The sequence below is a fragment of the Gopherus flavomarginatus genome, chromosome 6 (assembly GCF_025201925.1).
Source record: "Gopherus flavomarginatus isolate rGopFla2 chromosome 6, rGopFla2.mat.asm, whole genome shotgun sequence".
Classification (NCBI taxonomy): Eukaryota; Metazoa; Chordata; order Testudines; family Testudinidae; genus Gopherus; species Gopherus flavomarginatus.
In genome coordinates, this window is record NC_066622.1 from 68,869,221 (window position 1) to 68,884,379 (window position 15,159).

At 45.2% G+C, this 15,159-nt stretch overlaps 1 protein-coding gene across 1 annotated transcript in view; it reads right to left on the reverse strand.

Annotated features, from left to right (window-relative positions):
- Nucleotides 1–11,799: 11,799 nt before the first annotated feature.
- Nucleotides 11,800–15,159, reverse strand: part of LOC127053881 (cytochrome P450 2H2-like) — a 12,672-nt gene continuing 9,312 nt past the window's right edge. The window contains exons 5-8 of the mRNA XM_050959233.1: nt 14,185–14,235; nt 13,802–13,989; nt 12,969–13,110; nt 11,800–12,054 (exon numbers count right to left, since the gene is read on the reverse strand). Of these exons, the coding sequence (XP_050815190.1) occupies nt 11,873–12,054; nt 12,969–13,110; nt 13,802–13,989; nt 14,185–14,235 (563 nt within the window). The 3' untranslated portion in view covers nt 11,800–11,872. The remainder of the gene's footprint in view (nt 12,055–12,968; nt 13,111–13,801; nt 13,990–14,184; nt 14,236–15,159) is intronic.

Below are 15,159 nucleotides of genomic sequence, written 5' to 3' on the forward strand. Positions count from 1 at the left end.
AAAATACAGAGAAAGATAACAAAAAATGATTAGGTATGAGGTGAGACGAGGACTGTTCAGCTTAGGAAAGAGACGACTGAAAGGGGATATGACAGATCTATGAAATCATAAATGATGTAGAGAACATGAATAAAGAAGATTTACTTACCCCTTCACATAACACAAGTGTGATGGGTTCAGTCACAGAGACTCCCTTGGGACTGTTATCTGATGTGCTGAAACTACCTCTGAGCATGTTTTCTTGGTTAGTTTGGGACTCCAGAACCCTGTCTTGTTGAGCCAGACATGCTAGCCTGCTGCAACACAGACCCAGGGTCTGAATCATGCCCCCAGAGCTGCAAACTTAACTGAAAACAGCTCAGAAAGTACTCCTGTCTTCAGCACCCAGACACCCAGTTCCTAATGGGATCTAAACCTGAAATACATCTCTTTTACTCTGTATAAAGCTTATACAGGGTAAACTCAGAAATTGTCCACCCTCTATAATATTGAGAGAGATATGCACAGCTGTTTGCTCCCCCAGGAATTAATCACTTACTCTGGGTTTGTTAATAAACAAAAGTGATTTTATTGAGTATAAAAAGTAGGATTTAAGTGGTTTCAAGTAATAACAGAGAGAACAAAATAAGTTACCAGGCAAAATTAAACAAAACACGCAAGTCTAAGCCTAATACATTAAGAAATTGAATACAGGTAAATCTCACCCTCAGAGATGTTCCAATAAGCTTCTGAGTCTGGGCCCAATCCTTTCCCCTGGTACAGTCCTTGTTAGTTCCAGCTCAGGTGGCAATTATGGGATTTCTCATGACTGGCAGCCCCTTTTGTTCTGTTCCACCCCCTTTCATATCTTTGGCACAAGGCAGGAATCTTTTATCTCTCTGGGTTCCCATCCCTCCTTCTAAATGGAGAAGCACCAGGTTTAAGGTGGATTCCAGTACCAGGTGACATGGTCACATATCCTGTGAGACCCCAAGCCTCCATTCTTCCTAGGCTGACTCACAGGAACACAGGAAAACTTGCAAGTAAACAGCCATTTACAACCAATTGTCCTAGTCAATGAGAGCCATCAAGAGTCCAAGCCACCATTAATGACCTACACTTTGCATAACTACAGTAGGACTCCAGAGTAATACTTCATATTTCTAGCTTCAGATACAAGACTGATACATTCATACAAATGGGATGACCACACTCAGTAGCTTATAAGTTTTGTAATGATACCTTACAAGAGACCTTTTGCATAATGCACATTCTAGTTACATTATATTCACATTCATAAGCATATTTCCATAAACATATGGAGTGCAACATCACAACAAGGACCAGGGCTCACTTAATTAAATTAACAGGCAGGAGGTTTAAAGCAAACAAAAGGAAGTTCTTCTTCACACAACACACAGTCAACCTGTGGAACTCACTGCCAGGTGATTTTGTGAAGGCCAAAAGTATAACTGGATTTAAAAAAGAATTAGCTAAGTTCATGGAGAATAGGTCCATCAATGGCTATTAGCCAAGATGATCACGGACACAACCCCAACCTCTTGGTGTCCATTAACCCATGACTGCCAGAACTTGGGAGTGGATGACAGGGAATGGATCACCTGGTAAATGGCCCTGTTCTGTTCATTCCCTCAGAAGCACCTGGCACTGACCACTGTTGGCAGGACATCGGGCTAGATGAACCTTTGGTCTGACCCAGCATGGCAGTTCTTATGTTCCTTTGCTTGCCCTGGTTTCAGAAACCTGCACCAGTCTGCGGGGGATGGGGGTTGATGGAAACAACGCCCCTGTTGCAGCGGTTTCACAAGCCTGATGAGGCAGAGAAGCCTGCTCAGATACTTAATCCCGGATGAGCCTACCAGGGACTCACTCAAGGGACGGGTGAACTAGGGAGAAGCACTGCATTTAGGGGGTATTTTAAATCACCCGTACTCTCTGTCTACTCTTCACACAAGTAAGCGAAAACAGTTGTGTGAGACTTCTGAGTAAAGTCTCCATATGTGACATGCTTCACCACTATCACATGCCTCTGGAGAGAGTTAAATTGCCACCCAGATGGGCTTGTACCTTCAGTGTAATTCTGGGAGAGGGTGTGTTTAAGCTACACAGTATTGCACAGCACTGGGCCTAGGGGCCTAGGCAGGTGGGCTTAGCGAATCCACTTCCATGAAGAGGAAGCAAAATGAGAAGTTGCAGCACAAGAAATGTGCCAGAGATGCCAAGGGTGGTGTGGCTGAGAGGACTACTCTGCAGTGCGCCCCTTCAGGCCGTGCACAGTACTACAGCCACTCGCCGCCTCAATTTGCAAAATTTGGCCACCTGCTTGGAGCAGGGTAGCCTGCGCCATAAGTTTGACATCTGTCACTAACCAGTCAAGTATCAAAAACAGCAACTCAAGCCTCACATGCCTACAGCTTTCCACAAAAATGGGTAGCGAAAGCCTTCAAAATATAAACACTTAGTTGCAGTGCTTAGGGAAGGCCTTAACTTGGCTCTGGATTAGTCCTGTGGAGTTCCTTTGTCCTAGTCTCACCCAGCTCTGCCTCTGAACAAAAACAGGTAAGCTTTGTTAACAGGCCTGATGGTTCCCAATTTGTCAGTATTTACTCCTGGTCTTTCTAGGTCTCTGGAAGACTGTCTTGCTGGTTGCCTCCACCTGAGTGGATTTTCCTGCAAAGAGTCTGTTCTAGTTCCAGGATTTTTTAACCTCAGAAAGCAGGTTTCCAGCATTCCAATTTTTTCTGGATTAGCAGTAAGCCTTGCCTTTTTCAGTGATTGCAACAAAGAATCCATGTGACTGCCAAAATGTACTAAAACTAACCATATCATGTAAATAGGCTGCTACAAACTCACTATGGTGGTGTAAGATTTGGTCCCTAAGCCTCTGGAATCTGGACAGGGACCACTGCAGTCCAAAGGGCATAGTCATAAATTGAAAAAGCCCAAGATATGTGGCAAATGCTGTCTTTTCTTTGGAATCAGAAGCCAGGAGTATCTGCCAGTAACCTTTTATTAAGTCAAGGGTGATTATGTATTTAGTCTTTTCAAGGTGTGCAAGGAATTTGTTGACGCATGGCATGAGGTAGCCATCAAATTGTGATACTGAATTAAGCTTCATGAAGTCCATGCAAATCTGAGTGATCCCATCGGATTTGGAAATCTGAACCGCTGGGCTACACCACTGGATTGTGGACTCTCCTGTGATGCAAAGGTCTAACAAGACATGTGTCATAGTATCTTTCCCCAATCTGAACCTTAGAGTCCAAAAGTTGGGGTACCAGCATGAATTCCTCTAAGCTTAATTACCTGCTTAGATCTGATAAGCTGCCACCAATCAGGAATTCCAGTGCCCGATACACTCTGGTCCTCCCAAAACCTTCCCTGGGGACCCCCAAGACCCAGACCCCCTGGATCTTAACACAAGGAAAGTAAACTCTTTCCCTCACCCGTGCCTCTCCTAGGATTTCCCTCCCTGGGTTACCCTGGAAGACTACCGTGATTCAAACTCCTTGAATCTTAAAACAGAGAGGAATGTCCCTTCCCCCCGCCTCCCCTTTCTCCCTCACCCAGAAGCAATACAGATTCAAGCTCCGTGAATCTAAAACAAAGGGATTCCCCCTTCTCCCCTCCCTTCCCCTTCCCTGTAAAGTATATATTCAGTTCCCTTGAGCCTCAACAAGGGGAAAAAATCAAACAGGTCTTAAAAACAAAACTTTTAATTAAAAAAAAGAAGAAAGAAAAAGGTAAAAGTTATCTCTATAATTTAGATGGTAAAAGTTACAGGGTCTGTCAGCTTATAGAAACTGGAGAAAAAGCCTCCTCCAGCAGAAATGCAATTTAAAATACTTCCAGCAAACTACACATTTAGAAATACAGAAAACAATCAAAAGACTATAACCGCCTTCTTTACTAAATACTCACTATTCTGAATATATAAGAGGCTGTAGCAGGCAGATTGGCAAGAAACCTGGTTGCACGTCTAGTCCCTTCCAGGACCCAGAAAGAACAAAGCAAAACCCAACAAACACAAACAAAGGCTTCCCTCCACGGAGATTTGAAAGTATCTTGTTTCCTGATTGGTCCTCTGGTCAGGTGTTTGGTTCCCTGTTCGTTAATCCTTTACAGGTAAAAGAGACATTAACCCTTAACTATCTGTTTATGACAACATGTATCTCTTGCTTCATGGGTTTTGTGGAGCTGCTCAGGAGCGCACAAAATCACTTTTCAGTTTTACCTTTGAGCTGGTTTGGATTGGGTGTATGTAAACTAAAGTCTTTATAATAATTTAATTTTAAAAGACTGTTTTCAGAATTCCAAATTTTAACTGTAAAGAACAGGATGGACTTTTTGAAAATAGAATTTCATTTCTGGCAGAATTTTAATAAAATTGAAGGAATAGTGCAGAAAACAGGCTGAATAAAAAGAAGAAGTAAAACTCTAACCTTAAAGATGTTCTGAGCATCTCCCACCACAATGACAAAGGAAATATAATTGTAGAGAAAGAATTACAACCCTAATGCATATATGCCTTAACAAACCACATAGTCAAAAGTTGGAGAAACTTCTAAGGAACACCTGGGAAGGTACTGAGCCAATGAAAAGGTGCAGCAACCAACTTTGAATCTAAAAGAGCTTGAAAGAGATGCATTTTCCTATAATTGAATGGAAACAGGAACAAGAGTCTAACTGCAAAGCAAGCATCTCCTAAACCCTCCACACGCATCCTTTCTGCTCCCTGCTTTACACAGCAAGCACTTCACAACTCATTTGAAAGTCTTACCGCTAATTCCACGCCAGTGATTCGGGCCTTGTATCTATGAAAGGAGCGTCCCTGCGGCCTGCTCAACTATCTCAGTGTGGACCTTGCCCAGCTGCTGACCAGAAGTTGGCTCTGCTCCAGCCTGCTCAACTGTCTTGGTGTGGACGCTGCCCACAAGCTGGCTAGAAACTGAGTTTCTGCAGCCTGCTGCCTGAGTCTGCTATTTCTGAGGGAAGTGAGGCGCAGAGGTGCTGTCCATCAGACTTGCCTCAGAAAGTCAAAATAGGTGGGTTTCAGTTTTTTTCAGTTGAGCAGTTCTAAGGAAAAAAACTTCCAAGCCAATGAGATGACTGAAGAAAGTTAGTTAAAAATCTGTTAAAAATCCTGTGAAAGCTCTAGAGTCTACAAGGGCCGTGGGGGGGGGGGGTGGAAGTGGGGCAATTTGCCCCAGGCCCCGGGCTCCGCAGGGGCCTCCAAGAGACCCGCTGAGGCTCCCACCCTGGCCCAACCCTGCCTCCACCCCTCTCCCGGAGCCTCAGTGCATCCAGGAGTGTCCCTGAACAGCTGCAGCATGTCTCCAGCGGGGCCTGAGCTCCCAGCCCTGCCCCCTTACCACGTGGCTCTGAGTGGGAAGGAGCTCAGGCCCCACCGGAGGCAAGCTGCAGCTGTTCAGGGACATTCTTGGATGCGACACTTTGAGGCTCCAGGTGAGGAGGGAGCCGGAGGTAAGAGGCTGGGTCCGGGGTCCGGGGGGTTGGATAAGGGGCAAGGAGTCCTGGGGACAGGGAGGGGGCAGAGGTTGGGGGTTGTGGTCAGGGGACAGGGAACGGCGGGGTTGGATTGTGGGCGTTCCATAGGTCTGTCAGGACTCAGCGGGGGGGGGGGTGGATAGGGGTCGGGGCAGTCAGGAGACAGGGAGCAGGAGTGGGGTCCCAGGGTGGTGGTGGGGAGGGGTCTCTGGGGGACGATGAGGGGGCAAGGAGCAGGATGGGTCAGGGATTCTGAGGCGGGCGGGCAGTTGGAGGGCAGGAAGTGGGTGGGGGTCAGATAGGGGGCAGGGCCAGGCTGTCTGGGAGGCACAGCCTTCCCTACTCTAAAGCTCATTCAGCAGTTTGAGGCTTGCAGAAGAGCCAAGCTGTTAGCTTTTCCATTAGGGCTACCATCCCTTTCACTTCTCAAATGTCAAATTATAGTCTATATTTAATTTAAGTGCCATAGGGAGATTCATGTCAGGGAAGGGTAGCTTCATTTAAAATTAGCCAGTGGGGGAGAGATCACATGAAAGAGCAATATCCTACACCACCTACCTCCTTCCCCACCCTACCAAGGAAGACCCCCATCCCCTGCATTCCCTGAGGCTTCAGATGGGTTAATTCAGTGGTTCTCAAACTTTTGTCCTGGTGACCCCTTTCACATAGCAAACCTCTGAGTGTGACACCGCCCCCTTATAAATTGAAAAAACTTTTTTTATATTTAACATTATTATAAATGCTGGAGGCAAAGCGGGGTTTGAGGTGGAGGATGACAGCTCGCAACCCCCAGTAATAACCTTGTGACCCCCTGAGAGGTCCCGACCCCCAGTTTGAGAACCACTGGGTTAGTTTAATTTTAGCACCCTGTGTCCATTCACATGCATGTGCTATTTTGAGCATTTCAGTTTTCACAACATAGACTCATCTCAGATTCTGGAACACGCTCAAATGCTTAGTTCGTGGAGTATGTACATAAACTATACTAAAGATAAACCCCCAGTTTGTGAGGGACCCCATGGAGCCAGTCTCTAGGAAACAGATAAATGCATGGAGGTTAAGTCCATTAATGGCTATTAGCCACGATGGGTAATGAATGGTGTCCCTAGCCTCTGTTTGTCAGAGGGTGGAGATGGATGGCAGAATAGAGATCACTTGATTATTACCTTTTAGGTTCACTCCCTCTGGGGCACTTGGCATTGGCCATTGTCGGTAAACAGGATACCGGGCTGGATGGACCTTTGTTTGACCCAGTATGGCTGTTCTTATGTTCTAACCTAAATGAACCCAAAGTTATGGAGACAGATATGAGTCAAGGAAGCCAGCAGAGTATCAGAAACCTGGAAAAATCTCTGACTGGATGGGCTCAGGGGTTTGGTCACAAGCTGAGGTGGTTCAAAAGTTTTAGATTTTTTTTAAGCAGAATTTTTTTTATTGTTTCTTTAAACAATCAAACACAGCAAGCAGCAAACGTTTGGCCACACACTTCTGAAACCCCAAACCATATTCAAATTTTGGCAGACTAATTTCAGCTTTTCAATTAAAAAAAAACAAACAACAAATTTTGAAGGAAAGCAGACATTGTCCGTGATTTTTTTCTGCTTTTTAAAAACCCCTAGTTTTCGATCCAAAAAAGTTTTGACACAAGATATTTGTCCAACCCTTTTAGTGAGCATTAGTGCCTTTTAGCACTAGCTGATGCTGAGAACCAGTGATACCTTGTAAAGAAGTTTTCTTTAAACTGGGTTTGTGCTGAGATGCGGAAGGTTTATTTTTCCCAGGGCCGCCCGTGATGGGGGAGCAAGTAGGGCAATTTGCCCGGGCTCCACAGGGGCCCCCACAAGAATATAGTATTGCAATTTTTTTCATGGAAGGGGCCCCCGAAATTGCTTTGCCCCAGGCCCCCTGAATCCTCTGAGCGGTCCTGGAGTCTATTGCATATGCCGCTTGGAAGCAGAGAATTCTGTGGAACTCTTCCCAGGTCACAGCAAAGATCTGGTCTGCCCCCTGTTCACAGGGAGATGGGGAACACCCTATGGTGAAGACTCTCTGACCCAGAAAATCTCAAGTAAGAATAGAAAGTGTATGTTACATCTGTATTTGGCACTGGTGTAACTGGTGCTGGAATACTATGTCCAGTTCCAGTGCTCTAAATGCTCTGCTGTAGAAGAATTACTTCTAGGCGAGTTGTCTGGCCTGTATTATAATATAGGAGGTCAGACCAGAATCACAAAGGCCCCTTCTGGCCATGCAATCTATGAATCTATACCATGGGAGGCAGAGGTGTGTGAGAAAAAGTGAATCATTCAGGAACAATAGACGGAATGGGAATAAAGGCATTGCAGCTACAGGACACCAAGAAACCTCTGGAAATTAGCCACACCAAGGAGTACAAGGATGTTCAGAAAAGAGGCAGAACAAAGATGATGGGATAGACATGAAAGCAAATGGAATGGTTCAGAGACAGAAAAACATGATTAGAGTATGAGTGAAAGCATTTTCCTGAATAATGGATATCATATTCAGATATTATGATGATGATGACAAATGTAGTGGAGAGAGAGAGCCTGGAACACTGGGCATGGTGCAAGACGGAAGGCCTGAACCAAAGGCTGTGAACCAGAGCAGGCCTGGTCTTGCCACAATTAAACCAAACTAGATATTTACATCAATACCTTTCAGAAGGCTAGTACAGATACACCTCAATATAGTAGAGGATCAGGTGGTCTGACAGAACAATGAAGAAGGATGTTTTGTCCAAAATATCAGGAACAAACAGATGTCATGAAATACATAAGTTGGTACATAAGTTGTGTATCCCAGTTATCTGTCTCCGTCTATAAATGTTGGAGTACCTCACCTTGACCTTGTGTGCGGCCTGGGGGACAGGAGAAAGTCCCGCTGCTGACTGAACCACTCCTTTCCTCTGGACACTCATGTGTTTGTGAATCTGTAAGCACAGAGCCAGAGTGCTAGGACTGTGCTTTCAGGGTGATAAACCTGGCCACGGGCCTTTGTCACCAAACAGTACCTGAGGTCTTTCTTTATGAGCAACATGCTGCACTACCAGCTAATACTAGTGACATTGATGCTTCATGAACAGAAACGTGACGCAGCCTGAATAGCGTTACCGAGGCAATGGCATTCCAGTCTTCAGCACTTAAAAACAACAGGGTACAGTTAAACAGAGACGGGGGTTGTGCAGCACCCACAACAATTCACATGGACACAGTATATTTTATGGTTATAATGACATATATCATGGGGTCTACTCACTGAAGTGTGCCTCCGTTTGGCTATGTGTAGGAATTAGCCAGTGCTTACTTTGTGCCAGGGCTTGCCAGGGCTGAGCTCTGACAGGTCTAGGCTTGGCAATTCATAGCCCTGGCACCTTTGGCCTTGCTGTGTCAGTTATAAAAGTAAAAAAATTGCTTGAACCCTGGCACCTATATCATTACAACTTAAGCATTGCAATTAGCTCTCACCCTGTCTGGCACTGCCTTCTGTCAGTTGCTCATGCTTTGGATCCCATCCCCCTCCATCTCTCTGACTCAGGTACTCCCTCATCATGACTCCGCCCTCCAAGTAGGTCTCTATATTGTCCTCCTCTTCCAGCATGACAAAATCTCACCAGATAAGCTGTCCCTATGCCATCTCGGGCAGTCTTCTGTTCCAACTCCAGGTCCTGTGCCACTTTGCCAGTGGCTGGTATGGGAACCCAAGGCCTGCCTGCTAAACCAAGTTCAAGCTTCCGGACCCGATGACTAGCAAGCCAGGTCTGATCAGGCTGATCTCCGGTTATTGTTTCCTTGTGCAGGGCTGGCGCTTCCATTTAGGCGACCTAGGCGGTGGCCTAGGGCACCAGGATTTGGGAGGGTGGCAGACTGCTCTGGTGGACCTCCCGCAGGTGTGCCTGCGGAGGGTCCGCTGGTCCAGCGGCTCCAGTGGAGCATCCGCAGGCACGCCTGCGGGGAGGTCCACTGGAGCCACGGGACCAGCGAGCCGGCCCTGCACCTAGGGCGCCAAAAACCCTGGCGTCGCTCCTGTCCTTGTGCGCCTTCCTACCCCATTGCCTATTTCTGAGTTTACCACCAGAGTTTCCTCCATGTCCTGTAGCTACTTCACTGCTCTAGATCTCTTCAGACTCCCCAATCCAAGGCAGGACCCAGGGATTACTGTCCCCACCCCCGTTTTCCTCCTTGGACCTGCCAACTCCCTTTCCCTCTAGGGAGTGACTGCAGATCTCCTCCCTGCAGCCTATTTGTGCTTTCACAGGTTTTACACTCCTAGGCCAGCTCCTCTCCCAGCCGAGATTTACCTGCCATTGAGTCCTATCACTTCCTGGTTCCCCTCCAGGTGCAGCATCTAAGGTTAATAGGCCTCTCCTAGTCCATAGATCCCTGCTCAGAGCTCATGTGGGGTGGCCAATTAATTGAAAATGCCAATTAATCAACAGTGAAACATTTCACGGGAGCATGTCAGTTGTGATATCTTTGCCAAGCTCACTGCCAATTCACCCACCCACCTGGCTCCTCGGCGACCTGACTGGCAAGGAGCTTGGCAGCCAGGGTTTCCAGCTCCTTGTCAGTCCACTTGGAGAATTGCTGCAGTGCCAGAGCTCTTAGGGTCATGACTCCATGGAAACCAGGCTCCCAGATTGCCTGGCTCCCCAGCATCTTCTGAGCAGCCCGCAAGCCAGGGGAGCATATTTCATGTCAGAAATACTAAAATGTTTCCATTGCAGGAATATTTTGGTGTTTCCAAAATGAAAAATTTTGTAATTTTATGTCTATGAATTTTGCCAAACTTTTGCCTTTTTGTACCAATTCAGGATGAGAAAATTTTCCCAAACCTTGAAATTTTTCACAAAAGTGAAATTCACTTTCCTATCCATCTTTAGTTACAGTTAATTTAATATTATAGCTCCTGGTATATAATAAACAAAGCTATAAATGCTAGAGCAGGGGACACAGCTTACCTCTAGTGAAGTCTGCTTGATTACAGAGTTAAATATATTAGAATGTTTATAACATTCCAATGAGAATGGTCTGTAAAAAGATTAAATTAAGATTATCCAACAATGGTATAATACCATATGTTATAATATGGATATTCTACAAGGCTTGGGTTGCATTCACTTTTTTTCCTTTTAACTTGCTAATTATATACGAATGCATCCCTCTCCTTCTGAGAACTGGCACACCCCTGGAGAGTAAGAAGACCCCAAGGTCTCACCGATAGCAGAAACCAAACAAAGTAGGGGAATGGACAGAATCATAGATTTTAAGGAAAGAAGGATCCATGCCTGACTCCCAACTATTGCTCCCACTATTTGGGGGATTTCATGTCACCAGGGTGAAATGTCACACAAGGAGCTCCACAAACCTGTCAGCGACCAGGACATGGAGGATGACTGATGAGGCAAAGCAAAAGGGAGGATTGGTTTTCAAGGAGAGATTTGCTGGAGCAGAGAAGGCTCTTGGTGAATGAAGACAGGGAGAGGGGTCCCTCCAGGTACAGAGACAGCGGAGTACATGACTTGATACTGAGTGATGGAAGGAGAAAAGAAGAGAGAGGAGAAAGAAGCACACAGATTGCGAGCATCTAATGCTGTCTCCTAAGGATGATGTAAATGTGACACCTGTAGGTGTAAAGATCCCTAGCATAGAGTGTCTGATCAACAGGCTAAAGATAGACATTAGCACAACTTCTCCTGCCCTAGGCACCATCAACCCAGCTCAGTCCCTGACCTGCAATGTGTCGGATAGCTTCAATAAATAAGTTAATTAAACAAATATGTAGGAGCATGGAGGTGAGCTGGAGAAATAAGAAGAATCATTATTAAGTGAAAGTTTAATTCCCCTGAGATAAATTGAAATTACATGAATGAGCAGGGGAGGGAGAACTCTAGTTCAGTCCAATGCCACAGAAACTCCCCACATCAAAGCAGGCTGTCCAATCATAAGCATTACATCACCACAATTTACTCTGATTGGCTGATCAGACCTCAAGAGTGGAAACGGTTACTAGCCCCTTGTAAATAAAGGAGCATTTATGGCTGTCAAAAGTAGTTTCCATTGTTGTCAACTGCACCACAAATGAACTGAAAACATACCCAACTTATGTCAGGAACAGATTCACACCTGAGACAGTCTGAGAACATTGCTGGCGTATTGTACATGCCTATGTTATTTTTTTGGTATTGCACTTAATTTTGTTACATCACAGTTACTTAAAAAGCCAGATTATTTAATTTCTGTTTCAGGACAGTGAGTTCGTTTCTGTCACTGTACTAATGAGTCCGGGATCATAGACAATCAAATTCACTACTGGTGTAGAACACGGAGATGACTTTTCATGGTCTTTATCGAGGCAAAACACAGAGCTGGTATGGTTTTGGTGCATTTATCGCTGCACTTGGTAGTGGAGCTATATCAATGTCCTTGGGGTCAATGGGAGATTTCAAGGTAAAATTCTGCAAAATCGTTGTCAGTAGCAAAAATAGCTCCATCCGAGCCAGAGCCTCTCCCACGCAAATCCGTTTCCCTGCAATAAAAAAGGAATATCAAGAAGATGCAGGAGATCTTTCTTTTCAAAATATGTTAAATACTGTTACAATGTAAGTAAACCTCCAGATTAAAATTAGATGCACAGAGTGATTCAGGGTCACCACATGAAGGATAATGGCCATCTCTCAGAGTTCAGGAAGGTATAAAAGCATTTTATAGAATCATAGAACTGGAAGGGACCTTGAGAGGTCATCTAGTCCAGTCCCCTGCATTCAAGGCAGGATTAAGTTTTATATTATTTGGGGGTTTAAGAAGCCACGCACAGATCATTTTAAAGGCTGCGTTCCATAGAGTAAGTAGCTTTTTAAATACCAATATGTGGAGACGGGTGGGCAGATGTGGGGTTTGATAATAGTTAATGCAGGTCCCGAGCCAGGTAATATGTTTAAGGGAGGAATGACACAGTGGTTCTTGAGTGGAACGCAGAATTAATAAATAGCGAGGTGCAGGCATGCTGAGTAGCAGAATGGAGGAGAACAGCATACAGGGTTTATTAACAGAGTATAGGGATCTTCACTGATTGGAGTAAAGTTGAGAAGCTAAGCAACCCACACTGATATCTCTCCAGGTGACTATGCAGATGACTTCTGCCCTGTTGCATGTTACTCCCTGTTTTACTTTTGCATGCGCATTCAATCACAATTCATCCATGGTGGGCTGACAGACAGACAAAGGAAGATGTGAAGTTGCCAGGCAGAGTTGAGAGTAATGCATGTTCAATTAGTTAAAAAAGAGACTGGAGACGGACAGATGCTTCGCTGTTGTGAGAGGCTCTGCTTCAGGGATGCCCCGAAAAGGCTCTGTAGACTACAGTTTGAGAACTCTTTGTATACTCAAGACAAAGCTAAGAGAGAATGGTCTGGGACCTGAAACAAACATGGCTTTTTTTACCTGCAGAAAATGGAATGAAGAAGTCACTCTTCCTAAAGGCACCATTTGCATCCAAGAAATGTCCTGGGTTAAATTGCTCTGGCTTTGGAAATTCTCTGCTGTCACGTAGGACTGATTGCAGGGTGGGAAATATAGTGGTGCCCTGAATTAGTAAACACAGATAAAGAACGTTTAAATGGATACTGTTGAAACTGAAAATTCTCCAGAATTCACTGAGCTGGTTAGTGGGACACATTTTTCTTTCTTTCATTTCCTTGCATCTCCTGGAAATTCATGCCTTCAACCAGACCTAGAAATACTCAGATTCCATGAGAAAAGGTAACCCCACCAAACTGCAGCCCACCTGGAACAACTAGATCTTGGAATTTCATAAGAAAGGCTGCTCCCATTAGATTACGACCCTGGTTTCTACATCAAAGAGGTTTGGAAAAGTCTGGCTAAGATCCAGAAATGTTAGGTGTTAGTCTTAGATGCTATTTGGAAGCATTTGAGTTTCCCTTGTCTTTATAATTTAGTCATCACACCAATAGTTTCCCCATAACTAATTAACAATATGGTTATGCTAAAAATCCCTATACAACTCAAAGTGAAATTCAGTTAGCAACCTAGGATGTGGTCACTGTGGGTTGTGGTGTATATTAACACCTCAGCACATCTAAAGATTGCCGGAGATGGAACCATCTCAGAAATTGACCTCCCAGAAGAGGCTCCCAAAAAGAGGGAAACTAATGCACACTTAGAGGCAAACAAACATTTTTGTTGTGAATAATTCAAAACTGAAAAAAGGAAAAGGTAGAAGAACAGGATTTTTCAGAGAAACATTGAGAACTAACCTTTGGGATAACATATTGTCTGAAATGAGTGTCTCTGGTCACTGCATGTGGGACATTCAATGGGACAAGGTTAATGAATCTCTGGATCTCATGTATCACAGCATCTGTGTAGGGCATCTGGCTTCGGTCTGCCATGCAGGGGCTTCGGCTTCGGCCAATCACATGGTCAATCTCTTCATGAACTTTCTCTGTCATCAAATGAACAAGGTTAACAATAACAGATAATCCTAAAGAACAGGATTCCCATAATTTTGCCCCGTGCTATCACATAGTAAGAAATACACACGTCTCAGCAGATGCACATTGGGAATATAACAAGTTATAACAGGGGTCAGCAACCTCTGGCACGCAGCGCGCTTGGTGGGCCTGGCCAGTTTGTTTACCTGCCGCGTAGGTAGGTTTGGCTGACCGCAGATCCCACTGGCCGCGGTTCACTGCTCCAGGCCAATGGGGCGGTGGGAAGCCGTGGTTAGCACATCCCTCAGCCCACAGTGCTTCCCGCCACCCTCATTGGCCTGGGACAGCAAATCGCGGCCAGTGGCAGCCGCGATTTGCCGAACCTGCCAATGCAGCAGGTAAACAAACTGGCCCAACTTGCCAGAGTGCTTACCCTGGCGAGTCGTGTGCCAGAAGTTGCTGACCTCTGAGTTATAATAATATAATGGTTAGTTTTGGGTTACAGAAACTACTGTACATGGTATCTAGGACAAAATGCCTATAATGTTATTATTAGGGCAGTGATATGGCTCATGCCTGGTTATGTTATAAAAGAGAGCACAATGTGATATTATCACCAGAGCATATAACTAACTACTGTGCAAGAGATTGAGGCCTAAAATTTCCCCCCACTAAAGTCAATCATACCCGTCAGCATGGAGGAAGCCGATGAGGTGGAAATTAGCGCTGTATATTAGCTGGGTTTTGATAAATCTCTAGCACTTGCAGAGTTTTGATTTAAGCCCTTACTCAATCCTGACACCTACAAGATTATTAAATCCTAAAATGAAATGTCTTTGCTTTTATTTGAGTGGAGGGTGCCCATCTGAAAGCCCTGGAATCCAAAGGTACCTGTTTCCCACAGACCAGGCACCATCTGACCAATGGCAGCGCAGGCGTCCCACACACAAACACACACTTTCTCCTGGCCCATGAGCCTTAACATGAACCACGAGGTGAGACAGGAATCCAGTCACAATGGCCTACTCAGTCTGAGACCGCCCATAAGGAGGCCGAGTAATGGCAGTTGTAATGGTGCTTTTCGAATGCAGACACCTGTCTACACAAACTGAACTAAAACATCCATCCTCAAACACCTCTCACATATATCAGCCTGTGCACAGTGGTGACACAGCTCACTT